Consider the following 27,969-nt stretch of genomic DNA (forward strand, 5'->3'; position numbering starts at 1 on the left):
TCATACGTAATCCAAACAACACCCAATAAATCCTTGTCAAAATTTATTACGTACCATTTTATATACTTCTAACACGGATATTTTATTTCTTACTTTTTTTTTAATTTTATGAACTGGTAACATAGACCTTTAGGTCACATCTTATTTGGAATATTTCTTACTTCTTGTCGGTAAACCACAGATTACATACATTTACATTAAATTTTGTTTTTATGTTGGCCAATTGTAACTCAATATTTTAAAACTCCTTGTATCAAGCTTGTTATTGTTACGAGGATAAGTGGACTGTATGAAAGGGCCGGTTGTATCGCCTTCTTAAATCGCAATGAAAGTTCGGGTCAAGGCTAGTTCAGAAGAGTAGTCCGTTGCCGGTGGAGTCCGAGGTGGCGAGTGTCGTCGCCGTCGACCGCCGTTCCCTCGTTGGTGCCGCCGGTCGTGACGTCGGTCGTGACGTCGCGGTCGCCGGCGCCGCGTCGCAGCGAGTCTTGCCATGTCTCAACATGCTCCCCGGGTTGAAGTACTGAAGGTGTTGAAAGACTTCAAAAATCTGGAAGGGGACAGATGTTATTAAATGCCCTTCGAATGGTGCCTCTCCTTGTCTTCAGTTCAGCGACTCTAGCGGTGCCGTCGCTGCCAGGATAAAGCTGAATGACGCGTCCCAAGCACCAAAGCAATGGCGGGAGAGCTTTCTCCTTCACGAGGACGAGAGAACCAAGTTTCAACTCGGATTTTGAAGAATGCCACTTAAGCTTTTGTTGCAAAAGAGTTACATATTCATTACAGAAGCGCCTCCAAAAGTGCTGCTTCAAAAGCTCAATCCTCCTATATCGCTCCAGGCGGGTGATGCTGACATCAGGCACCTGTGGTTGCGGAACAGTCATAAGCGAGCGTCCAATTAAGAAGTGAGCAGGGGTTAGAGCGGAAAAATCTGTAGGATCAGTGGAAAAGGGAATGAGAGGGCGAGAATTTAAAACAGCTTCTATTTGAGTGAGTAAAGTCGCCATTTCCTCATAAGTAAGATGAGTGGTTTGCAGTAACCGCTTAAGATGATGCTTTGTAGAGCGCACGGCTCTTTCGGCGAGTCCGTTGAAATGAGGTGTATAGGCAGGCACAAATTTAAATTCAATGCCTTCCTGAGCCATGTGACCTTCAAGGTCGGACTGAACCAGAAATTGAGCCAGCTCGTTGGAAGTGCCGACGAAGTTTGTCCCATTGTCGGACGTGATGCTTTTGGGCTTCCCCCTGCGAGAAACAAAACGATTTAATGCAGCTTTGTAAGCCTCGCTGGATAAATCCGTAACGAGCTCGATATGACAAGCCTTTACTGCGTTGCAAACGAAAATTGCCAAAAATGACTTAATGAGTTTGCAGCCTCTGCCCTTTCGATCTGCTATTAACACTGGCCCTGCATAGTCAACACTACAGTGTAAGAAAGGAAACTCCAGTTCCGTACGGGTGGCTGGTAATTGGCCCATGATTGGCTGAACGTTTTCAGCCTTAAATCGGACGCATCGTACGCATTTATTGACGATGGTTTTGGAAAGGTTTGTGCCACCTAGAGGCCAATAAGTCTGTCTGATATTACCTAACAGAAGTTGAGGTGGGGAATGTAAATATTTTATATGATAATGTTGAAATAATATTTTTGTAAAATGATGCTTGCTGCATAACAAGATGGGATGCTTGATATCAAAACTATAAGGGGAATTATCTAGCCTGCCACCGACTCGGATAATATTATTATGATCTAGAAATGGACTTAATGAAATCAAGCGATTTTTATTGGGCAATGTCTCGCCGGCTTTAAGAATAGCATATTCATCAGGAAACATCTCCATTTGAGATTTCTGTATGATTAAATTTAATGAATTTTGAAGTTCTTGAACCGAAAGATGACCTGTTAATTTGTTGGTCTGGTTTCGAGAATTATAAATAAATCTCTGTAAATATGCTATTGTATTTTGTAAGCTAGTTAGTTTTGATTTATTTTTGATTAAGTTAGCAATTAAGTCAGCATTAGAATTATTATCAAGCGCTAAAGAACAAGTAATCAACTCGGGTAGATCCTGTTTCACGTTACAATTGGGCATTGTTGGCCAGTCACATTCATTTTTTGCCAAAAAGGTTGGCCCTGACCACCACAAAGACGAAGAGCTGATGAGGTCAGCCTTCAGCCCGCGGGAAACAAGATCCGCCGGATTGTCTTTCGACGGTACGTAGCTCCACGTGTGACCCTCCGTGCTTTCCTGAATTTCGTGAACGCGGTTACGAACGAAGCTTTTCAGATTAGTCGGTGGAGTCTTTAGCCACCCTAACACAATGGTTGAGTCACACCAGAATTTACATTTGCTAATAGGTATGGTAAGAGAGCTTAATACTTTATCACACAGCCTTGCAGCTAACAAAGCTCCGGAAAGCTCGAGACGAGCAATCGTCATGGGCTTTATCGGTGCCACCTTACTTTTAGACGTCAAGAGATGTACCTCTACAGATCCTGAAGCAGTCACAGAACGCACATATATGCACGCTCCGTAGGCCCGTTCTGAAGAATCTGAAAAGACGTGGATTTCATGACAGACAGAGTCGTGGACAAGAACCCAACGTGGAACCATTAATTGGTTTAGAAGAGGTAAGGTGCTGGCGAACGAGATCCACTTTTCTTTTATGTCTTCTGAAACCTCTGCATCCCACGAATATTGTTGAATCCAAAGCTCCTGCATGATTAATTTTGATTCAACGACGCATGGTCCTACGAGACCCAAAGGGTCAAATATCTGACTTATCACGGAAAGTATGCTGCGTTTTGTGACCTTTTCACGAAGTTCAATGTTGATACAATATGACAGCATATCTAAATTCGAGATCCAGTTGAGACCCAAAGTTTTTGAAGACGTGTGAACATTATCACTGCTAGATAGGTCTAGAATTTTGTCAGATTCAAGTGATGAAGTGGAAATTTGTTCGAGTATTGTAGTGTTATTAGAACGAAATTTTCTCAAATTGAAATTTGCAGATTTTAAGGTGGTGATAACTCCTTTACAGAGGTTAATTGTATTATCGATAGTGGATGAACCACCTAAATAATCGTCAACGTAGAAATCGCGCTGAATCGATTGTTTGACGTCATTATCGATAGCACTGGATGCTAAACTAACCAAACACTTTGTCGCTAAGTATGGCGCGCTTGCAGTACCATACGTAAGCGTATTAAGAGTGTAGGTTTTCAAAGGCTCTGATGAATCATACCTGAAGATGATCTGTTGAAGGGGGCGTTGAACAGGATTGAGCTCAATCGCCCTATACATTTTTTCTACGTCTCCAGTCACGACGTACTTATGCTGTCGAAAACGTAGCAAAATGGAATAAAGATCCTCTTGTACAGTAGGACCGACCATCTGAATGTCGTTGAGAGACACACCTGAGGTGGTGGAGGCCGAGGCATCGAAAACTGTACGTAACTTTGTAGTAAGACTCGACTCACGGATTACGCCGTGGTGAGGTAAGAAGTAGTTGACCTGTTGAAGACAGCTAGGTGCAGACTCTTTGTTTTCAGTCATGTGACCAAGGCGCTCATACTCTTGCATGAACTCCATGTACCTATCTTTAAAGGCAGGTTCTCGATGAAACTTACGCTCCAAGGACAAAAAGCGGCACTTTGCCATTTGATAAGAATCGCCCAAGACTGAAGGGTCCTCCTTCAGCGGCATTGTGACGACAAAGGTGCCATCCTCTTTGCGTGTAGTGTTGTCAACGAAGCTCTGTTCGCAGGCTCGTTCTTCAGGAGATAAGGAGTGCTTGGCTGAAACAGTATCAAGTTCCCAGAAACGAGTTAAGTCTGGATTGGGTTCCTCATTTGCAAGATTGCAGATAGGAGAAGAGGGTGACTTAAGACGGGAAACGTTCCCTGTCACCAACCAACCCAGTTTTGTTTCATGTAATGTGGGCTGATTTTTACCTAAATCAACACGATTATTTAATAAGACAGACCAAAATACTTCGGCCCCAACTAAGATGTCTACGACTGACGGTTCATTGAATGTAGGGTCAGCTAGACTTATTCCCGTAGGAAGAGGAATATTTTCAATATGTATGAAGGAAGACGGTAAAGCGTTGGTGATTTTTGGTAATATAAGACAGTCAACAGTAAGTCTATAGTCGCTATGGTAGGACTCAAAGGTAAGGCTGCAAGACTGTGTAATATGAGAAGTATTATTGTTTATACCTGTCACCGTGGAACTCGCACTTCGTCGTGACAATCCCAGCTTACCGCAGAGCGATTGTGTTATAAAGTTGGCCGTTGACCCGTTGTCAAGGAGCATCCGGGCGGCGTGGACGGCACCTTGGCTGTCCACCGCCTTCACCAGCGCTGTGGAAAGCAAAACGTGCGGAGGAGTAGTAAACTGCTTTGAATTGCTTGAATTAGCAAAGTGATTAACGTTACTAGTTGAAGGCAGAGCGGGCTCAGGAATTATTTGCGTCTCGTGCAAGTGCAAAAGTGTGTTATGACGTTTTTTACAATATTTACATGGTACAAGGCTACAATTATTTTCTAAGTGCCCAGGTCGTAAACAATTAAGACAGACCTTAGCTTCTTTGGCCTTTTGAATACGAACTTCTATAGGGAGGGCTCTGAATGTTTCACAGTTAAATAGAAAATGAGTTTGATTGCATAAGGGGCATGTAAATATTTTTTTGTTGGATGAATTTAATTTTTTATTTATTTTATTACTATTTTGATAAAATTTTTGATTGTTTGAAGCTATAAGCAAGTTTGTATTTAATTTATGAGATTCTGGTTTATGCATTTTACCTTTATTTTCTTGCAATGTCTCCAATAAATCTGCTCTGTTGCTAAGAAAGGTAAGAAATGTATTTAAAGATGGTGGATCAGTGAGAGTATTTCTATGTTCCTCCCAGACCCTATGAGTAACACTATCGAGCTTTTCAGACATCATGTATATGATTAACACATCCCAGTGCTCAGTATTTTGATCTAAGGTTGACAGTGCACGAAGATTTTTATTCGTGACGTCTATAAGACGACGAATAGCTGAGTAGGACTCGTTACGAATGTGTTCTACGTTAAATAATTCCCTGACATGATTATTTACGAGCAGCCGCTTGTTATCGTACCTATTACATAATAAATTCCACGCCGAATGATAGTTTTCGGCTTTAAAATCTAAATTATCGATAACTAGCAAAGCACTGCCTTTAAGAGATGCACGAAGATAGTGCAACTTATTAATGTCATCAATATCCCTTCGGGAATGTATTAAAGAGGTGAAAGTATCACGATACTCAAGCCAGTGTTGATAGTGACCATTAAAGACGGGTAAATCTATTTTTGGCAACCTAACACAATTGGATTTAATAACGCTTGCCTGTGCATCTTCGAGCTGTATCACGGAAGTATCCTGGGGCTGCGCACCCAGCAGGCGCCGCGCCTCGGCTACCAGCGGGTGGTACCCGGCTTCGAACTCCTCGCGCTCCAACTCCGAGACGGAGGGGTCGTCCGAAAGCATCTCGATCTCGCACTGTAAATTATCGAAGTGGGCATATAAGGCATCGAATTTTTTAAAGCGGCCTTCTAAGTCTAACAATTGTAATTTGCTAGGCTGACCGCCGGACACAAGCGTCTTTAAATATTTACCAAAAATAGTCACTTTAGTTTTTATACACCCCCGTTTTTGTTTTAACTTGGTTAACTTGTCGTCCGTCATAGCGAAAGACGATAAATAGTTAGCGATTAACTATGAAAAATATTATAAAGGGAAACTAAATAAATAGGTCACTATAACGTAAACTTGACCTACTTTCGTACGAATAATAAATACAGGTGTGCATGCGCAGCGGCGCAGCGAGCCAGACTAATTAGCGACAGTGATTGGAGTGCGACAAACAATATCCCGTTATGCGGGAGCAATGTTTTTTGCTAAATGCAAGCGAAGTTAAGCTTTAAAGGCATAGAATATTGTTTATTGTTGTTTAAGCTTGTATAAAAGTAAGAAATACGCTGTCAGTAAGACAAAGAATATGCGACAAATGTGTGTACCCACTCAAAAAAAAAAAAAACTGTTTTAGGGAATTTAAGATTAAAAGAAAGGAAAAGATAGAAGGAATAATTGGAACGAACTCACGAGTGACCAAACCATCCACCAGTGAATCCTTGCTGATGCAATCTTCTCCTTTTCTTGACGATGACTCGCAGATTCAGCGGGTTGGTCCGAAGTCCGGCGTTCCGTCGACTACTTTGTTCTCGAGCGCGCGCGGTTGCCGGGCGAAGTTTCTTCGGCAGGATGATGATCTTGACGACGATGAAGGCTCCCGAAGATCTTCTATAGCTGAAGACCGCGTTTTGAAGTGCGCAGAGACTCGACGTTGAACATTGCGGTGACCGTTATTTCGACGATTTCGAAAATTAATCCGGTGAGAATCCTAAAGGACCAATGTTATTGTTACGAGGATAAGTGGACTGTATGAAAGGGCCGGTTGTATCGCCTTCTTAAATCGCAATGAAAGTTCGGGTCAAGGCTAGTTCAGAAGAGTAGTCCGTTGCCGGTGGAGTCCGAGGTGGCGAGTGTCGTCGCCGTCGACCGCCGTTCCCTCGTTGGTGCCGCCGGTCGTGACGTCGGTCGTGACGTCGCGGTCGCCGGCGCCGCGTCGCAGCGAGTCTTGCCATGTCTCAACAAAGCTAATAAATTAAAAGTAATACGTTGCCTGAATACATTACCTGAAGTTGGCAGAAGTTCTTCACTTTATAGCACTATGCAGAAGATCTACATTCAATGAAGTTCACGTGTATTATATATTTTTATATAAATCTGTCTCAATTAATTTTCAATTCTGTAAATGATGAAAATTGTACAAAAGATTAAAATCTAAGTAATATAAAATTCCAAATATACTGTACTCATAACTGAACACAGGTCTGGCTATTTTTAGATAAATTGATAATCGTACGAGCTCCTACGACGTTCTTATTCCCCAGTATTCGAGCATTGAAAATTCCGCTCCAATAATCTTTATCCACTTCGCTTACTCCAAATAAGACTTCATATTTTTCACTTAAATAGAATTGAAAGAGTTACGAAATAGGATAGAGCCTACGTAATAGAAAATTTTAAATAAATTAGTTGTAATAATTAATTCCTCTAAGTAGAAAACTTTTCTATTTTATTTTTCTCTGTTTAAAATTGTATCTAAATTCTTGTGTACTTTAATATGTTTAAATATTTTACTTATTTTGTCTAGAATAAAACTAACTAAATGAAATGAAGTTATTATTTGTGTCATTGTACTTTCGGATATTACAAAGTTATACAGAATTAATGATGTATGCAACTATTGAAAACCGACCAATATCTGATGATCCTTCAATAGTATTGAAATAATGTACGAATTCTTACAAGAATTACATAGAATATGTTTACGTAGATCACTTTAATTTGGTTAATAGTTAGTAAAAGAGTATATTAAAAATAGACTAATTACGTATTTTGATAGAAAGTGATAAAAGAATACCGAAAAAAAAAACAAAATGTAAAACTCTTCTGTTTAATTCAGGCCAAACTAAAGATTTTTTTGACAATTGAAGTATCTCTATTGATGCAAATTATTTTCTTTTTCATAGCTTGAAGGTAAAAAAAATATATACAAGTAATATCCAAGTGTTAGTATTATTATGTGAACTATGTTTGCGGAATGAAATAACCACTAGTAATGTAGTAGTATAATTTTTAAGCGGTACTCAATCTTTTTTTTTTTTTTTTATAAGAGAAGGGGGCAAACGAGCAGCGAGAACACCAAGGTGTTCATCGACGCCCATGGACATCTGCAATACCAGAGGAATCGCAGATGCGTTGCCGGCCTTTGAGAAGGTGATACGCTCGCTTCTTGAAGGACCCTAAGTCGTAGCGGTTTGGAAATACCGCCGAGGACAGACCATTCCACAACGCGGCGGTACGCGGTAGAAAGCTACGCGAAAACCGCACGGTTGTGGATTGCCAGCCATCGAGGTGGTGTGGATGGAACTTGGCAGTTTGTCGGGTCGTCCGATGACGGAACTCGGCGGCAGGAATTGTTCCAAACAACTCTTCTGAGCACTCCCCGTGGTAAATACGGTAGAAAATGCAGAGGGAACTAACGTCCCTCCGCAACGCCAGAGTGTCGAGCCGATCAGTAAGAACTCGGTCGTTGACGATTCGAACCGCTCTCCGTTGTATGCGGTCAAATGGAAGAAGCTGGTACTGGGGTGCTCCCGCCCAGAGATGCGAGCAGTATTCCATGTGGGGCCGAACTTGCGCCTTATACAGCTGAAGGCGATGGCCCGGTAGGAAATACTGCTTCGCTCTACCGAGCACACCCAGTTTTTTGGAGGCCAGCTTGGCTTTGTCTTCCAAATGACCACGAAACTGAACGTCGTTCGATATGTCAACGCCGAGAATACTGATACTGGTTCGTTCTTCGTAATACCTTAGATTAACAATAAGTACTGTCTTAGTCAAAGTCTTGTAAAGTCACTGGTCAAATCAATCATGTGTCACCTCGATTCTAGAGGTAAACAATCACCTGTTAATAGATTACGATCCATCAATGAGAAGTATGGCTAATCATTCCAGTTCAAATAGAACCTGTAAAATTTTACCTGTCTCCACTCAGTAATTTGACAAATATTTAAAAGAAATAGACATCATGATATGAAAAGAAGCCAAGACAAACCAGAGCGGATTTTCAGAATAACATAAAACGTAACCAATATTTATACCATGTAAGTACTGTAGAAGGTCGAACGCTTATATATACGCTTGCATTCTTAATCAGCAATTTTAGATTTCAAGTAAATCAGGATCTATAAATGTTAAAAATAAAAAGAAATTTAAATGTGCTTATGAAAAATGAAATGTGCAAATTATAGGAAAGTAGTGCCTCTAAAAGATATACATCAATAGAGTCACGATTTATTTGTTATCGTGTTACGTAATTGTCACCGCTAGCGGCTGAGCTAACTCGGTCGCAGCGAGGACGCGAGGACATCCGAGCTGAACGAACGTCGCGCTGGCTGCCCGTCACAATTTGTATACTTTAATTTATTTATAAAAAAAATCCAAATTTGAAAATGCAGTTTTTAATCGTTTTTATTTTTCTGTGCGTGGTTGTAGTTTGTGGACAGGACTGCAGAGTTCGCGGACAATGGGTATGATTGTTTTTATTTAAAAAAATCCTTTTCCTAATTTTAAGCCCTATTTATCTTGTACTAGGAGGGGGGGATCTAAATATTTTTTTTATTATAATTAACAATAGTCTTTTGTTTTGCTACAATATGGATCGGAATCAAATTGGATTGAACCCAGGACAACCGACTCGACGTAAAGTTGAATTAATTTTCCCAAAGGTAACTAACCCAATATGATTGATGATAAGAGAAAGTCGAGTCGAATAACGAATTTATTGGAAATTGTACACCTGATTGTCCTTTTCAATTTTTATGAAAAAAAAAAAAATGTCAAAAGTTTAAATACTTATTTGTATTTAGATCTGTTCTCAATTACTATTGGCAAAACGTAAAAAATAAGGAAATTGCAATATATCGTCAACGCAATCAAAATTCCACACATCTATTGTATGAGGATCTCTAGGGTTTTTCCTCAATGACTAAAGATAGCAGAAAATTTTTCCACGTTTTAAACTTTTGCATAATTTCCTTAAAATCCAAGCCAACATAACAATTGCAACGAGTATTCCTGTTTTTTTTTTTTTAATATATAATAAATTTGATATCTTTTCTTATTTCAGTGCGCAGATCATGAATATTGTTGCGGTGGATGTTGTTTTGATAACATTTGTTACGACAGTAAGTATTATTTCCCACGGTATTTGCTTTTATTAGTTATTTGAATTAATTTTGTAATGTAATATAGCTTTTAACATCACTGAGTTACTTACTGTTGGTTTCTGAAACTAAAATCTCCGTATAAAACATATCACATCTCTGTCATTATCTTTGACAAAACAGATAAAAACATGTTTTAAACGGGGATTTTGGCCTCGGAAACCCATGATTATGCATTCTTTTTGTCACTAACTATTTTAGTCTACCAAAGATACATATGAAATCCGAAAATCAAAAACACATTGATACTTGACAGGGATCGGACCTGGGTTCGCTTTAGCACTACGCCACCGACGCTCGTCCTAATATTACTTCTTTCAATCAGCTTACAGATCCTGCTTGGCTCCCTTTGACGTTTGCAAAGACTATACCTGCAGGGGAGAGGAAAATTGTTTCGTTTACAAGCCCCCGGAATGTCGTGGCTGTGAGCCCCTACCTTTATGCAGATTGGAAGAGCCTTAGCGAAAAATGTACTACGGTGAAGAAATTGCGATGGAATTCACACCATTTATTATAATCTGATCCATGTTTCTAGTAAGAAATCAGGAGTATGAAAATCATAAGATTGATGAAGATGAATCGATGGGAGTGAAGAAGAACAACGATGTAAGATACTAAGAACAAAAAGTTTGTGAGTTCGATTTTTAACATGTTAAAACACATTTTAATATAAATATATAAATAATGTAATAAGAAATGAAAATAAAACGATGACACAAGAGTCAGAGTGTGTCTACAGAAAATTAACTAATAGATTCTTGATTGATATAATAAGGTTATTGTACGGATTAGTAGTGTCAAAGTAGTATCGGATTTGTCAACTTGTCACTACCTTGTCTTCAATTGTCACAAACTAAATTTCCCCTCCTCCCCCATAACATCACATTTCCATTCACGTAAAACGTTGCCTAATGGATGAACAAAGTACCTCAATTGTATATTCTGGCGTTGCCCTGATATTAAAGTGGAAAATGATGTTATGATGAAAATTTATACTATTTGTTAGCACTCCGAAATATTCGTATATTTTAACACTGCCGCCATTTCAAGAGGCATCTCAGACGTTAAATAAACATAAGAATATCAATAGACCTGACATTACAAATCAAACCGTACTCAGGAAAAGATTTACCATCGGTATAGTTACGTTTGACATTACGGGACGTGATGAGTCAATTAAATAAATAACAAAATAAATTCTTAAAATATTTGAAATAAAATGCACGTGATGTCCGCTGTATAACTTGTTGAATCTCTTTAGAGGCATCTCAGACAATTAGACTGAAATGCGTGGATAACCTCTCATGAAGATTTGACATGAGAAATCTACACTAAAAATTGCTTATGTAACCTGTAGGCCAATCACGCGCTTTCTTAACGTCACGAAATGTCAAAATTTATATGAGATTGCACAAATTTTCATACATGTCGATACGTTACAAAAACATTCTCACAAATATTCGTCCTAGGCCCTCAAAAATGGCTTTGGGTATGGCAGTAGCACAAGTCAATGTTTAAAATATAAAAGAGAAAGTGCTAAGTCTGGATACAATAAAACTAAAATTGTTACTTACTACCTAAACTATTTATATAAAGTATGAAATAAATGACAAGACTAAAAGCTAATGTGTTCAATATTGCACCTTTACATGTTATTATACGAATTCCTATTAGGTTTTTTTTTTTTAAATGACAAATTTCTCATCGCATAGAGAATTTTCTGAAATAAATAAAACAACACAACGATCTCTTAAAACCAGCCATCACTTCGACTAAAGGTACAGTTCTAAGATCCTCAGACAATAAATCTCTGTGAAGTTGACGACGTAAAATAGGGAAAGTATAGTGCGGAAGGTACCCTTTTAATGTTCAATAAATCGTAAACGTTTGTGTTACTTTTGACATGAACGTCTGCTTTATATATAGTCTGCTTTATGTATACTATCGCTTTTCTTATGTTAATGGTTATTTATTATTTTAAATAAAATTGATACAAGCCGAGCTTACTAGTAAAAGAGATCAAGGAGGGCGAATACAACATTTTTTGGAACGAAGTTCCTTATCGCGCGTTGTGAAAGGGGGCTAGACGGAAAAATTCTTACGAAAAGTTGTCACGAAACTTTTTGCTATAGTAAGTATGTTAACGACGAATGAGCGCTACTTCACCATGGCAACGACCTGACAACATATAACAAAAATTCATAGAAATAAAATGTACTTCTTGTGAAGACTTAAGTTTTTTATTCATAGAATAAACATTGGTTCCTTCACTAATTAATAGAAAGGAACTTCGTTCCATCCGGGTGTCCCTTGACACCTCTCAAGTTTTTATATAATTCAGCATACGAACTTAGCCTTTCCTATGTTCAAGTAAAATCCGGAATGTTTTTTTTTTATATTAAGCGACAATTGATGTCAACTGACACACTGGATCCACCGACATTTTCAGTCAAAAGGAAAACCTATACATTGCAACGAATTCCCTCCTCAAGATTTCCACGCTGAAAGCTATAATTTCACTGAGCAGGTAATTATGAGGTCACAATTTTGCGGTTGAAGGCAGTGTTTATATCTGTGTACGATAATAACACTGATGGATCTACCACAAGACCGCAAATGCAATTTTGAACGAACAGATTTAAATAATCATGGTTTGGCGGTTTTCATTCATAAATACCTAAATTAAAACAGACGGTTTCCATTACGTGTTGTCAAAGCAATTATCATGGTAATTGTGTTGGAATGTCCTTCAAATGTACTCGCTTGTCTCTCGTGAATCTAGGCCCTCAGACATTGTTAAAATGCGACATTGATGTACTCAAAAGCATTTCCATGTACACTACTGAGTAAAATCTGCTGTTTTAATGACTTTATCTTGCGTGTTAGTGGAACCTTCGCAGGTAAAGTTTGTTTGCGTTTACAGTAGGGTCACATAATTTACTCTGATAAAAAAACCTTACTCAAGATACCAGGGTATAGTCGGCTTATAGCAGTGCTGGCAGGATTTGACAGAAAAATTCTACAATCTCATAGAAAAGTTGTTGGTGGATTTTCTAGCATTTTTTGTAATTAACGGTGTACATTTTACTCTCATTTCCATGTTTAAGGAATAAAATAGGCGTTGAATCTTGTAAAGAAACGTCTATGTAAAAATCACAAAAATGTATTACTATTTTTGATGGAAAAAATATATTTCAATCGAAATCATATTTCGTTGAACTTTTTACTATCAATTGTCTTTCTGTATCTGCAGTCAAGAAATGATGGTAGCGTATGACGATCTTAGTCATTGGGAATATAATCTTACATGACAATCAACTTTTTCTTTTTCATACAATTCCCAAATTATTTGGTCAGACAAAATAATAATCATTCCGTCAATGTCGCTAGCAGCCGCTACATTGTAAAGAAGGCTTAAGTATAACTCATGAAGTAAAGCATGACTCTAACGGCAGTGTAATTTATCAAAATTATGAATAGCAGAATTTCTTTAGTGAAAATATTTAAACGGCTGTTACTTTTGAAGAAAAGAAGTTGGAACGAGTGTTATGTTAAATAATATCGTTTATTGCACCGTTCGTATCCGTGTAATGCATGTAGGTGATTACATACTATTTAATCAGGTAGTATGAGCCCTTGCTGTATTAATTTTTGCCTCTTGGCTTCCTCTTTGGCAAGTCTCTCAGCCTCCTTCCTCTCTTCTTCCTCCTTCTCTTCTTGAGCCTTCTTCATAGCCATTGCAGCCAACGTCTTTTGATCTAATTTAAAGAAGTTTATCGGTTCCTTAAAGAATTTCTGATCGGAATTATTCATTAGCTCAATAAATTTTACGTAGTTGAATTTACCGTCTAATGGAGTAAACGTTTTGTTTTTTGTCGCCACTTTTATAAAATCTACAAATTCAATTTCCAGCAAAGGTTCACCCCAAGACATTAGTTCCTCTTTGAGTAATTCTAAATCTGTTATTCCGGTTTCTTCATCGTCGTGTCCTAAGGTTGCCATGGCTTTTGTAACTGCCAATTCAAAATCATCTCCCATATTAATTTTAGCTTCAATCATGAAAAGCCACTCGAAATACTCGACCGTATCTACGAACTCGTCTTCTAGAAATTTCTCATAAAGCAGCTTGATTTCTGAGCCTTTGGGATTAAAGCCAAGTTTCCTTAACATAATTGGGATTTCTGGCAACTTCACCTGTGTATATAAAAAGCGTACTTACGTATTAAATAAACCATAAGTTTATTTAATCGATTATTTATTTTAATAACTGAGAAGAGAGTATCAACGTATAATCCTCAAATTCACTTGCTTTAACTATAAAAACTAAAAGTCCCCGCTAACCGTGGGTTTCTGAGACCAAAATCTCCGTTTAAAACATATTGTTATCTCTGTTTTGTCAAAGTTAATTACAGAGATAACTATGTTTTATACAAATATTTTGATGTCAAAAAAACCCACGGTAAATTTGGCATAATTCAGCTACTATACAATGAAAAGCCAGTGTAATATAATTCCTTCTAGTATCGAAGTTAACTGCACCTTATCAATATTATCTTCGTCATGCGCTTTAAAAACTTCCTTAAATCTTGCTAAATCTTCTGGAGAAAAACAAGCTGGAGGAGGAGGTATTTTCTTCGGCTTCGGTGGAGGGCCCATTGCCAGTTTTGGTGGTTCCTTTTTTGCTTCTTTACCTGTAAGTTTATATTTATATAACCGGAGACTAGCAAAAATGCCTAAACTACGTCAGTGATGACTTAGATTTAGACAAAAGGAAGTAAAAATTGTCTACGAAACGAATTAGTGGAGAAAATGAATTTCCAATAAATAAAGAGTTATTGTGAATTCATTTCTGCTTTGAGTATATGTAAGTATACAAGTATTTATTTAAAGATTTCCTGCAAATCTTACCTTTCGCGGCCTTAGGCGGCATTGTTCACTTACTCTAAAACGGATAAATGGAAAAAAATCCACAAATATAATTAGAAAATCATATTTATTGAGTAATTTAGACAAAAAATGTAAAATGACAATTTAGAAATGACATAAGGTATTATGAAAAAATAGTTTTTAAAAAACCACAACGTTGAATAAAATTAAACGGTATAACATTTTAACTTTAGGGCAATAATTCTTTGGACCACTTAAAATTACAAAGAAAAGTATCTAACCCTAACCACAAACACAAGGCTTCGAATGGTAAACAACTGATCTGGAAAATGATATACGAGCAGCTGCCGAACAAATTTTGCTGAGACCGGCGTAAAATAGACTCCAGAACTTCGATAAGCAAATGTTATTGTGTGTCTAACAGAAATAGCCGCATTTTCAATCTGCACCGCTCTTTAATTCGATTGTTCGCACTATAACGTCTCATTTGCTGAATGCGATTTCGAAATTATTGCTAGGAAGGGACAATAAAGAACTGAAATAACCCACCTACCGTCATTGTACTTTCAATAAATTCGTGACCTTCTTATGTGTTTGCATTAAATAAAATAAAATTATTCGTAGGAAATCACATAATAAGAAAGGTAAATATTCTATCTAATATATTCTTATAAGCATATAAATATCTTATAGTAAGGTTTATTTATATATTATATTATATATCAATATTAATTACTTACCGTTCTTACCTTTTTCTCTTTTAGATTTAGACTCTTTGTAATAAATGGCGCGAAAAGCACAGACAGTTACAAATTACACAGACAAAATATTTTTTTTCAATATCAATTTTCTTGTATTTTTTTGTAATATATATTACATGAAATATATATTCATCTTGTCTTATTTCGTAAAAAAAAGAATAATGTTTTTTCTACTAACGACTTAAGGAAAAATCCCGTTACTTGTTTGCAAATGTATGTTTCCGAACGCTTGAGCGCTGTTTAAGAAAAGACGCCAAGTTTGACATTACATTACGTCCAATTAGATGTTTGGTTTTAGGTTTGATGGTCACATTTATATTAAAATAGATAATATTTTTACTGTAAAACAGCAAATTTAATTCAGTAAGATCAAAATGGTTGCACGCATAGCAGGTGTATTTGATGAAAAGTTAACTGAAGCAATAGCAAATTCTAAGATATTAGTTGTAGGCGCCGGTGGTATAGGTTGTGAAATTTTAAAGAATCTCGTTTTGACCGGCTTTCCACAGATTGAGATTGTACGTAGATTTTTTTACATTTAGCTTGTATTGTAATGTATAGTCATTTAATACACGTACATTTTTCAGATCGACCTTGACACCATCGACGTAAGCAACCTAAACCGTCAATTTTTATTCCATAAAGAGCATGTCGGGAAGTCGAAGGCGCAAGTTGCTAAAGATAGCGCTTTAAGTTTTAACCCAAATGTGAATATTGTTGCTCATCATGACAGCGTTATTAGGTTTGTATTATTATTTATACTATAATTTTTATTCAGTGTTTTTCATTATTGTAATACATTATATTTTATTAAATACATTCATTTGTTTGTACGTGTCTATTTATAAATTTAAAGTTATTAGTTTTTGTAAGTTAACATTAATGGTGTTAAGATTACTCATAGAATCTAAATTCGATCTGTAATTTGTCGGATTACAAGGCACTATTTTGCAAAATAATCCGGACTTTAGGCAGTGCACTATAATCCAACAATACTTTGATACCCTGCAATACATTTGTCGGATTACTGCATATCTACTGTTGTTACTTCATTAGTAGAATCTACCCTATTCTCCTTCAATTATTACTTCCTCTACTGAGGTCTCTACTGAAGATCCTATTCACAACAACTGTATTGTTGTTATATCTATGACTATTACTGAAAGATTTTGTTACTTTGTACATTGTATAGATCTAAATCCTTTAAACACCTTGATAGGGATGAAAATCTTTAAGCAAATATCTATCCCAACATTAAACTGAGTTAAATTTTCAATCAAACCCATAAATAAGCTTTTCCACTTTTAGTAATTTTGACCATTCAACAAGTGTGTACATTTTTATTTCCAGTAATGACTATGGTGTGAGTTACTTCAAACAATTTAACATTGTAATGAATGCTCTCGACAATCGGGTGGCTCGTAATCATGTGAACAGAATGTGCCTCGCTGCTAATGTGCCACTCATTGAAACGGGAACAGCTGGCTATGCGGGACAGGTAAATATATCTAAGAATACTTAAAGTATAGCTTACAAAATAAATTAAAAGATTTTAGTTATGAAAATTGTCTTTTCTGTGATGAAAGCCATTATTCATACGCCATGATTAAAACAGTATACAATGTCAATACAATACTTTTCTCACATATTTTAAACTAGCTGTCGCTCGCGACTCCGACCGCGGAGATTAAAAAAAACGTAATAAGTAGCCTTTGTGTTCTTCCCGACTATGTACTACATCTGTGCCAAATTTCATTGAGCCGTTCAGGAGATACCTTCAAATAAACATCCATTCATATAAACATTCGCATTTGTAATATTAGTAAGATTAACATACTTAAGCAACTATCGTAATATCTACAATAACTTTGTCATATTTCCAGGTGGAGCTGATTAAAAAAGGTCTAACACAGTGCTATGAATGCCAACCTAAGGCACCCCAGAAAACCTTCCCAGGTTGCACAATCCGTAACACTCCATCAGAACCGATACATTGCATAGTATGGGCTAAGCATCTATTCAATCAGTTGTTCGGTGAAGAAGACCCTGATCAAGATGTCAGTCCGGATACAGAGGACCCGGAAGCGGCTGGAACAGCTGGCAAGTCAGCATTATCATCACAGCAAACTGAATCCGGTAATGTTGAAAGGAAAAGTACACGAACATGGGCAGCGGAAACTAATTACAACCCAGAAAAACTATTTACTAAGTTGTTTGGTGATGATATCAAGTATTTGCTATCGATGGAGAACCTGTGGAAGAAACGTAGGCCACCTACTCCACTGTCATGGGACAATTTGCCCGGAAAAGGTGATGCACCAAAACAACATTCTGGATTACCTGATCAGAGAGTGTGGTCTGTACATGAATGTGCCGAGGTAATTACACATCATTGTTTGTATAAAATGCTTCCCTAATTACTTTCATTAAATTTGTGAGATATATTTACAACTAGCTTTTACCCGCGATTCCGTCCGCGCGGAATAAAAAAAATAGAAAATGGGGTAAAAATTATCCTATGTCCTTTTCCTGGTTCTAAGCTACTTGCCCACCAATTTTCAGTCAAATCGATTCAGCCGTTCTTGAGTTATAAATGGTGTAACTAACACAACTTTCTTTTATATATATAGATTTATTTATTTATTTTTTTTTATTTATTTAAAAGGTAAAGGGAAAATTGATAGAGAAACTTGGTGGTGGAGTGCAAATGTGCGTGAGGCTTTGAGTGAAAAGAAGAGAGCATTTAAAGAGTGGCAGGGTGTGGATGATAATGATAAGGATTTGAAAGAGAATAAAAGGCAGTTATATAAGGAGTGTAAGCGATTTACTAAGAAAGCCATCGCAACTGCTAAGGCACAGGCACAAGATAAATTATATGAATCCCTGAACAGCCCGCCGGGACAAAAACGCCTGTTCCGTATAGCAAGAGAGAGAGAAAGGAATGCAAGAGATGTAAACCACATCAAGTGTATTAAAGACGATGAAGGAAATGTATTGACGGATGATAATGATATTAAACAGCGTTGGAAGGATTATTTTGAAAAATTGATGAACGAAGAGAATATTTGGAGTGGAGTGTTGGAAAAAGTGCCGGTTAATATTGGTATGGTGAAAGAAATTAGCGTGGATGAAGTAAAGAAAGCTGTGCAAGGTATGAAGAACGGAAAAGCAGTTGGGCCGGATGGAATACCAGTGGAAGTATGGAAGCTCCTAAAGGCGGACGGATTGGTGTGGCTGACTCTATTCTTCAACAAGTTGTTACAGGAAGAGGTGATTCCAGATGAGTGGTGTAGGAGTTCGCTGGTGCCAATTTTTAAAAACAAGGGTGATGTACAAATCTGTAACAACTATAGAGGAATAAAGCTCATGTCACACAGTATGAAAGCTTGGGAGAGAGTGGTGGACGGAAGAATAAGAGAGGAGAGTGAGGTAACTCGGAACCAATTTGGGTTTACACCAGGACGGGGGACTACCGATGCCATTTTTGCTATTCGCCAACTTTGCGAGAAATATAGGCGTGTGCATAAAAACCTGCACATGGTGTTTGTAGACCTCGAAAAAGCATACGATAGGGTTCCGAGGAAGGTTTTGTGGTGGGCTTTGAAAGTGAAAGGAGTGCCTGGGAAATACCTGCAGCTTATTCGTGCTATGTATTGTCGAGCCAATACACACATCCAGTCCGCTGTTGGCGATAGTGACAGGTTTGGTGTCTCGGTAGGTCTACACCAGGGTTCGGCTTTAAGTCCGTATCTCTTCCTCCTGGTAATGGATGCGCTAACGTCAGACATACAGGAGGAAGCACCCTGGTGTATGCTTTATGCTGATGACATCGTGCTTGTCGGGGAGGATGAATGCGAGGTGCAGAGCAGGTTGGAAAAATGGCGAGATAAATTGGAGAGAGCTGGTCTTAAAATCAGCAGAACCAAAACTGAACATTTATTCTGCGATTTTGGTGGTCCGACCAGCTTTTCTCCAATCGCTTTAAATGGTGTTGACCTACCAACCTGCTCCGATTTTAAGTACCTCGGTTCACTCGTCCAATACGATGGTGGTGTTGACCGGGATGTGAAAAGCCGAATAAATGCAGGTTGGATGAAATGGCGACAGGTCACCGGTGTGACTTGTGATCCAAGAATGCCACCCAAGCTTAAGGGACAGATCTACAAGTCAATCGTAAGACCTGTCTTATTGTACGGATCTGAATGTTGGGCCACCAAGGTTTCGGATGAAAGAAGATTGCATGTAGCTGAGATGCGTATGCTAAGATGGATGTGTGGTGTGACAAGAAAAGATAAAGTTAAGAATGTGCATATCAGAGGAAGTTTGAAAGTAGCGCCAGTTATCGAGAAATTGAGGAGCAGAAGGTTAGCGTGGTTTGGACATGTTATGCGGAGGGATGATAATCATATAAATAAAAAAGTAATGAGATTGAATGTGGATGGCTATAAAGGTAGAGGAAGACCAAAGAAAGTATGGATGGATTGTGTGAAAGAGGATATGCGTAAGAAGGGGGTAAATTCAGATATGACGGCTGATAGAGATGTATGGAGGAGTAGTACATACTGTGCCGACCCTCCATAGGGATAAGGGCAGGTTGATGATGATGATGATGATATAGATTTATCATCTCCCTGGTCTTCTCCCACTATCATGGGGTCGGCGCCCAAGGTTTTATAAACCTTAATATTTTGGCTTGATTTTTACGGTCGCTTGCCTGTCCCCGACCCAATTTGAAAGAATAAATTTAAATTAAATATATTAAAAAATAAAACATGTCATAAACTAAGTGTGGATAATTACTTCAATATGTATATAAATAGATACATTTAAAAGTAACTCAGTTTAATGTCAAAAAGTGTAGATATAGTTCATCTCCTCATATTACAAGATTCCACCTCTGCCTGTTCCCTTTCTGTATACAATTGATACATAAAATTGTGATTAACATCGCACATTATACTAAATTTTAAGAGGTAATGTCTTGACTTGCAATGTTCAGGTCCTGGGTTCAAATCCCGCCTTGTACCAATGTTTTTTTCGATTCTCGATTTACATATGAATATTTATACGATGTTCTTACAATGAAGGTAAAACATTTTGATGTAACATGCACATATCTGAGAAGAAATTCAATGATATGTGTGAAGTCAACCCGCACTGGGTCAGTGTGGTTGACTACAGCCTAGTCACCTCTAACTTAGGGTAGGCTCCGAGCCCATCGGTGGGAGCTGATGATGGATATAAATACTATACTGTCAAATACATTGCTTGAATCCTAAATACATTCTTTTTCTCTTTCTATTTAGGTGTTTGCTGCTAGTTGTCAAGCTTTGCAAGCGGAATTAAAGGGACGTCCGGAAGGCGATCATCTCGTGTGGGACAAAGATGACAAAAGTGCTATGGACTTTGTGACCGCATGCGCTAACATACGCGCATATATATTTAGTATACCTCTAAAGTCCCGGTTTGAAGTTAAATGTGAGTTGGTTTCTGTAATTTTTTTTCTTATGAAAAGATCTAGAACCAAAAGATTTTGTATAGTGAAGGAGAAACTAACCTTCAGATATATTTATATCAAAAAGATATAATTTTACTTATTTTTATAGTATGTGATGTATTTGCTTTATCTATAGTAAAAATCTAATTTTTTTACTTTTTGTCTGTCTGTCTGTGAGTCGCGTTTGTTCCGGGTAATCTCTGGAACGGCTCCACCGATTTTGACGGGACTTTCATTGGAAGGTAGCTGATACACGCGAGCATATTATAGGCTACTATTTTATTGTAATTCAGAGCTGAAGTCACGGGCAAAGGCTAGTCACTAAAACAATCGCTCGTTCATTACGTAAATATGTATGTTTATCCTGGCTTCTACTTCAACTATAAAAATTTCAGGGGAGCAATAAAATGAACGGACAGATGTTTTAAACAAAACTCAATGCGATCACTGAAGTTATTTACTATTTCAAATATAGATTTAATTGCAACAGTAAATTACTTTTGTGTAAACAAACACGTTTCATATATTTCTTTTGCAAAAATTTTATTTAGGTTTTACTGTGAAATAACGATTCTAATGTGATCTTAGTATTGATCAAATGGCACAAAATTTATTTTTTGTCATACAAAATTCATAAAAATTGGTTAATTTATACTTTTCTTTGTAGCAATGGCGGGTAACATTATCCCTGCTATAGCGACTGCCAATGCCATTGTCGCAGGACTTGCAGTATTACGTGCACAAGCAATACTCAAAGGCGAGATCGAATCTTGCACTAGCGTTTATTTAAGACCAAAAGTTAACCACCGAGGTCAACTATTTGTACCAGAAAGGAGTGAGTATAAATTGTAAAAAAAAAATCATTGCATTATTGTTTTATAAATTACTTTCACTGTCTTAATGATTGCAAGTTGAGTCAGTTGAATGCAATTTTTAGATTTTATAAAAAATCTATCATCATCATCAGTTCACTATACATCCACACTAAGGGACTCGGAGCCTACCCCAAGTTAGGTGTGACTAGGTCATAGTCAACCACGCTGGCCAAGTGCGGGTTGACTTCTCACATATCTATGAATTTCTTCTCAGATATGTGCAAGTTGCATCACGATGTTTTCCTTCACCGTAAATCGAAAATCGAAAAACACATTGGTACATGGCAGGATTTGAACCCAGAACCTGCAGATTGCAAGTCATGTGCTTAACCACTGAGCCATCGAAGCTCTTTAAAAGTCTACGCATACTTGTTATTAATTTTGATTCTATTTTTTTAGCTTTAACAGCACCGAATCCGAAATGTTACGTTTGCGCGCCTAAACCGGAGGTCGCTCTCGTTTGCAACTTGAAACAGTTAACACTTAAAGATCTGACAGCGGCATTCAAAGAGGGTTTGAACATGCAGGCGCCCGATGCGACAGTCGAGGGCAAAGGCCTAGTGGTCCTGTCATCGGAACCCGGAGAGACTGATCATAACAATCAAAAGACTCTGGAAGAAATTGGTCTGAATGATGGTTGCGCTTTACTTGTTGATGACTTCCTCCAGAATTACGAAGTGAGAGTTAGACTTCAGCAAGAGGATGAGGAGAATTCGTGGCGTTTGGTGACGGATACGGATGCTCCAATGCCAGGACCCAAGGAAGAGGAACCGGCTAATGGTTCCAATGGGGCTGAGGAACCGAAACCAGGTCCGTCTCGTACCAATCATGACAGTGATAGTGACATGGAAATAATTGATGAAGATGATAACGGTGAACCGGTGGAAAAACCACCGAAGCGTCGACGCAAAGAGATGTCCGATGAAATTGTTGAAATATGTTAGTGATTAATGCACATTTTTGTAGATGATTGAACATGAACGATTTATTATTACAATGTTTAAAAAAAAATACTTTTATATTCAAGTGAAATCTCCAATAGGAACTCTGGAGATTAAATTCTCTTTGTGTTTTTGAGAACTTTTCATGGTGTTAATAAAGAAGCGAAAATGTTTAAACAAAAAAAAAGATTTTTATATGAAAATGACACTTGTTTAAAAGCAATTGCTTCAATTTGGTATTTGAGTATAGTAAGATTATTGGTTTAATTTTGAAAATCTCTTCTTGTATTTTTACAATAGTTTTATGACCAGTCTTTCGAACAGATGGTCAATATTGGTCTCTGATTAAATTTAAACATGTTATGTCACCTATTTATGTCACCTTTTAGTGTAATGTCTTGAGATATTAATGAATAATAGCAACATGTCTAACTTTGTCAGCTTGAAGAATAGAGACAATCAAAAAAAATGTTTAAACTCCTATTAAACCTATCTAGGCAGTATTTCCTGCACTAATCCACTTAGATTTATAATAGTAACTAAGTAATGTTAAGTAATAAATGTAAACTTTAGAAGTAATAACATGTTTTCCTACATTATTGCATAAAGCAATAAGTAATATTATATTTTGTAACCATAGTCTACTAAAGAAAAGATTTTTTACTGATTTAAAATATTTGTATGTTTGTCTCATGAATAAATTTTCAAGAAAAACCTCTTTCTTTTATTACAATACTAGCTTTTACCCGCGACTTAGTCCGCGCGGAATAAAAAATATGCACACAAGATAAAAAGTTCCTATGTCTGTCTCCTAGTTCTAAGCTACCTCCCCATCAATTTTCAGCTAAATCAGTTCGACCTATCTTGAGTTATAAATAGTGTAACTAACACGACTTTCTTTTATATAAATAGATGCTAAATTCGTATGTATGTATGGATTTTTGTAAAGAAGAAAGTATCTCCAGAATGGCTCAATCTTAATTAAATTTGAAATGGATGTAGAACATGTGTAACATGAAAGAACATATAGGCTACTAATTCAAATTATTTTTAAGCATGCGACAGCTTTCATAAATATTTAAAAATATTAATTACATCAAATAATTTAATTACATGATGAAATAATGAAAAACATTTTAATGAGTAGTTTTTATTCATAATAAAAGTAAATAATACTTATCCTAAACATTAATTTAGCAAAAAGAAGCCCGTCTTGAAATTATTTATGTTTGGCAAATATAAAACAAATTTTATAAATACTTATTGAAATGTACGAAAATCATATTACATTTAACAACATGAAAAATGATATGTCTACTTATAAAACATAAATTATGAACAAATGCAACAATAACTTGAAAATTAATGTAACTTTAGAATTATTGCACATAAAATTACAATAACAGCGGCAGTAAATTTTCTACCATATATTTTTTTTTAAAGTGACAATGGTATTTTAGTTTGTTTCCAATGTTAATCACGTTTTGTTGAATATGTTTAATATATATCTAATAAAATGACTTTCTACTGTACAGTAATGGATTGAGTCACTTTTTAATACATTTTTTAAAAGTTAAACAGTCACTCATCTATATTATATTATTTTTACATAACAAAAAATGAACTAGTGGCCACTTAAAATAACAAAGAGCTCAATACCCTTAGACATGCAGATGTGTTACCTTTAATAAATGGAAGAGGGGAAGCACAAAAAGACGATATTTTCTCTTCCAATGCATGCCCTACAAATTTACTTTCTCTTCCCATCCTTTCTAAGAAAAGGGTAGGAAGGTAAAAGGGCCTAAAATAAGGAAATGCATACTCATGAAACGAAACTTCATGCATGTCTCCTGTATGATGGTATTGCATTGCCAGCCCATTCATGATGTTGTTTCTGGCCTCTACCAATGTAACAAATAAATTCTAAAACAACTGGATCAATCACCACTGAGTAATATATGCCATGTTTATTCTATTAAAAAAAAATTACACAATAATTAAGTATATTCACTGAACATTCAACAATTATTGTTATTTTTGTAGTTAAAGCACTCTCAATATTTGAATCTTAATTTAAAAATTCACACCTCAATAAATTAAACATAAACAGTAAAACATTAACACTAAGAGCCTTACTATAAAAAACTTAGTGTTTCTAATACATTTTAGCTTAAACATATGTTAACCCTTTTATACTGTGACTCTAGCGTCCAGCGCGAATTTTTGACTAATCATGATTATTGAAACATTATCATAAGCTTGTGAACTGCAATCTTTACCAATAAATAATATTTATGGTGAAATATATCAAACATAGCAGCAGTCAAAGGGTTAAAATATGTGTTTAACTAAATATTATTTTACAGAGTTATACAGTAAACGCCTAACCCAGAGTTATATAAAGGACTCCCTTGTAGAATTATTGAGATAAATCTAAACTAAGAGACTGCTTATATTACAACTATAAACTCAAAATGTGGCAATAAATATGTTAAAGATATACAAAACTAATTTTCAGGCAGCAGTCCATATTCTATGAGAAATCTTTGAACATCAGTGGCATAAAAATCATTGCCAAGTTCAGTTGCCAGTTGTACAAAATTACCAACAATCTGACCACCTTTGTACACTAAAAGAGCAGGAACGCCATCAACACGAAAATGTTTGCTTAAACCAGCTACATCTGCTTCTATGCGACAAAATTTTATAGCAGGATAATCCTTTGCTAAAATATTTAGGCAGCCATCCATAGCTGTACATGCTTTTGCTTTTCTATTAAAAATATGAACAATAACTGTAACTTTGGCATCTTCTTTGTCAATGGCATTCAAAAACTCATCCTTATTTTCTAATGTTATTACTTTACCAAACTTGGGGCACTTTTGTAACTGAGACATTAACTCTTGCATTCTTTGTTGGTGATATTTCATTAAGAATTCTTCATCTAAAAGTTCATTAAGTTCATCTTCCATCTCTTCTCTTTCTTTAGCCTGTTGCTCTTCTTTTTCTGTTTTTACAGATAATGTTAATTTTTTTGCAAGAGCTATGCGCTCAATTTCCATTTCCTTGCGATTTTCAGCTTCCAATTGTTTATATCTACGCCAGTCTTCCAAAACACCCTTTGGGCCAGTATTGCTAGCCGATCCATTCCAGTTGTTAATAGGAGGAGGTTCATTCACTTGTTCGGTTGACTTGTAAGAAGTTTCTCCTTCTTCATTACCGCTTCTTTCGTCGTCATCCGAATCTTCACCTTCGCTACTGCTGCAATAATTATGAAGCTTCTCGCCAAGTATTTTATCATCTAAGGTAGCCATGATATATACTTATTATAATTTAAGATTATTTAAAAACACCAGCTCTAGTACTAAGTAATGACTCTAGCTATACGAGTAAAGTTTAATTGAATTAAAATTTAAATATAGACCACCCATACAACTTGCTATTGAGGCGAATAAAACAAACAGTCTAACAGACAGAACGTAAATATGACTCGCTTCACTGCGTAACAATTTGCATTTCGTAATTTGTTATTTCTATATATTCTTCGTTTACTTGTTGGCTTGGGCGAGCCCAAAGAGAACAATAATAGCTAAACATATACAGAAATGGGCGAGTCTTTCGTTCGTTTGACGTTTGTATCACGTTTACGCACGTCATTCAAACAAAAACATACGAATGGGTAAATATAAAAATCTCTATTTTATTTTAAAAAAAATATATCGAAGAAGTATCAATGAGTCATCAAACATATCTAGTACATTGTTAATATATATAGTTTATTGATTTTATACCGAGAATTCACTTACAAAGAGCTAAGCAAGTTGCACTTTGCACTGGCAACATTTCAATTTAAAAAACTAAATGTCAAAAAGCGACGGCGTCTTGTCCTTAAAGGTTATAATTTGTTATCGTAGTAAGTTATTTTTATTAGTATATGTTTTTAATCAAAATGCATATACACAATATTTTGCAATTATTATGATAGAAGTTAAACATTTATTTCAATTTGTAGGAAAACATAATCAGCGAAAATGGCGGCGGCTATGCCCATCAACCCAAAACCTTTCCTGAACAGCCTAACCGGTAAAGCTGTTCTTGTAAAACTAAAATGGGGCCATGAATATAAGGGGTTATTGGTGTCTGCTGATGGTTACATGAATTTGCAACTCGCCAATACTGAAGAAATTGTTGATGGAAATTGTACAGGTTAGAGTTGTTTACTATAAGGATAATGAAGATAGATTTTATTTTAAACCTTAGAAGCTTAGGAGCTTGCTTTATTTAGATTTTAATTCTAAAATCTTAGCTAATATTCATACAGTTAATATACAATTACTAATACATAATATACATACAATTTCATACAGTTTACAAGTAAAGCATAGAATCAAACATATCTAGCAAGTAAGCGAAAAAGAGTCATTTGTGGGTTAAATTTTCTGTTATTTACAGGTAACCTTGGGGAGGTTCTGATCAGATGTAACAATGTTCTTTACGTAAGAGGGGCTGAGGAAGAAGATGAAGAAGGGGAAATGAAGGAATGATGTTAGTTTTACAAATTATAGATTAAAATTAGTTGTAAGTTTGTACTAATTAAATAAACATAAGATTTATTTAAGACTTTGTAATTTTTTATATTGTATAACACCATCTCCCTATGTCCCACTCACAGTGCACATGCACATTCCACCTTCAATGCAATCCATCTCTTCATAGGCTTACCTCTTACTTGTATACCCATCCACACAGTAACAGTTTTAACTTGCACCCTGGGCAAGATTTCTTTGGTGCCCTATTTTTTACCATACCAGACAGAGTTAATACAATTATGTGGGACTAATTCGGAGACCCGCAGCACCCTTTTCTTTGCAGAGCCATGAGTGGTCGCAAAACCATGTGCTACCCTAACGGTGGCACTGCCTCCATATTCATACAGTATAACATTCCCACTTTGAAAATTATTTGATAATGCATTTCATTATAATTGTGTATCTGTGTAACCTGTACAGAATTTTTCAACAAGTTTGTCAATGTCTTGATCTTTACAAATAAGACAATTTTTATTTTATTTGCATCCCAAACAGCATCTATGTTGTAAATGTGTTCTACATTTTTT

The 27,969-nt window shown here is 36.4% G+C and overlaps 5 protein-coding genes and 1 long non-coding RNA gene across 11 annotated transcripts; 3 read left to right on the forward strand and 3 right to left on the reverse strand.

The window, feature by feature from the left end:
* Nucleotides 1-259: 259 nt before the first annotated feature.
* On the reverse strand, nt 260-5,802 carry LOC123721455. 3 transcript variants are annotated; one of them, XM_045680251.1, is made up of 3 exons: nt 5,667-5,802; nt 5,385-5,537; nt 260-547 (listed from the first exon to the last, which is right to left on the reverse strand). In XM_045680251.1, exons 1-3 carry the CDS (start codon nt 5,721-5,723, stop codon nt 350-352), a joined length of 408 nt encoding a protein of 135 aa, XP_045536207.1. In that variant the 5' UTR covers nt 5,724-5,802; the 3' UTR covers nt 260-349. The 3 variants fall into 3 exon arrangements, 2 of the variants coding, with proteins under 2 accessions (XP_045536207.1, XP_045536206.1); XR_006756237.1 differs by lacking the exons at nt 5,385-5,537; nt 5,667-5,802 and adding an exon at nt 4,223-4,297; XM_045680250.1 differs by lacking the exons at nt 5,385-5,537; nt 5,667-5,802 and adding an exon at nt 4,223-4,295 and having other exon boundaries at nt 260-1,242.
* A 3,235-nt stretch (nt 5,803-9,037) lies between these two features.
* On the forward strand, nt 9,038-10,544 carry LOC106713794. The gene is made up of 3 exons (XR_001357138.2): nt 9,038-9,196; nt 9,796-9,853; nt 10,218-10,544. It is a non-coding gene; the product is annotated as an uncharacterized LOC106713794 (long non-coding RNA).
* A 2,938-nt stretch (nt 10,545-13,482) lies between these two features.
* Nucleotides 13,483-15,541, reverse strand: LOC106713792 (calmodulin-2). Of its 3 annotated transcripts, none has more exons than XM_045680308.1 (4): nt 15,520-15,541; nt 14,801-14,834; nt 14,432-14,583; nt 13,483-14,086 (listed from the first exon to the last, which is right to left on the reverse strand). In XM_045680308.1, exons 2-4 carry the CDS (start codon nt 14,820-14,822, stop codon nt 13,508-13,510), a joined length of 753 nt encoding a protein of 250 aa, XP_045536264.1. In that variant the 5' UTR covers nt 14,823-14,834; nt 15,520-15,541; the 3' UTR covers nt 13,483-13,507. The 3 variants fall into 3 exon arrangements, with proteins under 3 accessions (XP_045536264.1, XP_014362140.2, XP_014362139.2); XM_014506654.2 differs by lacking the exon at nt 15,520-15,541 and having other exon boundaries at nt 13,483-13,650; nt 13,738-14,086; nt 14,801-14,858; XM_014506653.2 differs by lacking the exon at nt 15,520-15,541 and having other exon boundaries at nt 14,801-14,858.
* A 261-nt stretch (nt 15,542-15,802) lies between these two features.
* LOC106713717 (SUMO-activating enzyme subunit 2) lies at nt 15,803-23,012 on the forward strand. The gene is made up of 7 exons (XM_045680158.1): nt 15,803-16,058; nt 16,128-16,282; nt 16,891-17,038; nt 17,424-17,918; nt 20,847-21,018; nt 21,705-21,872; nt 22,312-23,012. The coding sequence occupies exons 1-7, from the start codon at nt 15,915-15,917 to the stop codon at nt 22,854-22,856; spliced, it is 1,827 nt and encodes a 608-aa protein (XP_045536114.1). The 5' UTR covers nt 15,803-15,914; the 3' UTR covers nt 22,857-23,012.
* Nucleotides 23,013-25,155: 2,143 nt separating this feature from the next.
* Nucleotides 25,156-26,380, reverse strand: LOC106713750 (phosducin-like protein). Its single transcript, XM_014506600.2, has one exon. The coding sequence runs from the start codon at nt 26,165-26,167 to the stop codon at nt 25,361-25,363; it is 807 nt and encodes a 268-aa protein (XP_014362086.2). The 5' UTR covers nt 26,168-26,380; the 3' UTR covers nt 25,156-25,360.
* Nucleotides 26,381-26,677: 297 nt separating this feature from the next.
* Nucleotides 26,678-27,940, forward strand: LOC106713769 (small nuclear ribonucleoprotein F). 2 transcript variants are annotated; one of them, XM_014506627.2, is made up of 3 exons: nt 26,678-26,766; nt 26,866-27,059; nt 27,306-27,940. In XM_014506627.2, the coding sequence occupies exons 2-3, from the start codon at nt 26,885-26,887 to the stop codon at nt 27,395-27,397; spliced, it is 267 nt and encodes an 88-aa protein (XP_014362113.1). In that variant the 5' UTR covers nt 26,678-26,766; nt 26,866-26,884; the 3' UTR covers nt 27,398-27,940. The 2 variants fall into 2 exon arrangements, with proteins under 2 accessions (XP_014362113.1, XP_014362114.1); XM_014506628.2 differs by having other exon boundaries at nt 26,682-26,747.
* Nucleotides 27,941-27,969: the final 29 nt, after the last annotated feature.

The sequence above is a fragment of the Papilio machaon genome, chromosome 12 (genome assembly GCF_912999745.1).
Source record: "Papilio machaon chromosome 12, ilPapMach1.1, whole genome shotgun sequence".
NCBI lineage: Eukaryota > Metazoa > Arthropoda > Insecta > Lepidoptera > Papilionidae > Papilio > Papilio machaon.

Bases quoted from the DNA above. Each gene is read 5' to 3' on its own strand.
- LOC123721455 (XM_045680250.1), bottom strand. From the start codon at position 1,142: ATGGCTCAGGAAGGCATTGAATTTAAATTTGTGCCTGCCTATACACCT.
- LOC106713792 (XM_045680308.1), bottom strand. From the start codon at position 14,822: ATGCCGCCTAAGGCCGCGAAAG. The intron at 14,584-14,800 runs GTAAGATTTGCA...ATAAACTTACAG, and splicing joins GCCGCCTAAGGCCGCGAAAG to GTAAAGAAGCAAAAAAGGAA. The intron at 14,087-14,431 runs GTGCAGTTAACT...TTATATACACAG, and splicing joins ACGAAGATAATATTGATAAG to GTGAAGTTGCCAGAAATCCC.
- LOC106713717 (XM_045680158.1), top strand. From the start codon at position 15,915: ATGGTTGCACGCATAGCAGGTGTATTTGATGAAAAGTTAACTGAAGCA. The intron at 16,283-16,890 runs GTTTGTATTATT...TTTTATTTCCAG, and splicing joins CATCATGACAGCGTTATTAG to TAATGACTATGGTGTGAGTT. The intron at 21,873-22,311 runs GTGAGTATAAAT...CTATTTTTTTAG, and splicing joins ACTATTTGTACCAGAAAGGA to CTTTAACAGCACCGAATCCG.
- LOC106713750 (XM_014506600.2), bottom strand. From the start codon at position 26,167: ATGGCTACCTTAGATGATAAAATACTTGGCGAGAAGCTTCATAATTAT.
- LOC106713769 (XM_014506627.2), top strand. From the start codon at position 26,885: ATGGCGGCGGCTATGCCCATCAACCCAAAACCTTTCCTGAACAGCCTA. The intron at 27,060-27,305 runs GTTAGAGTTGTT...TGTTATTTACAG, and splicing joins TGTTGATGGAAATTGTACAG to GTAACCTTGGGGAGGTTCTG.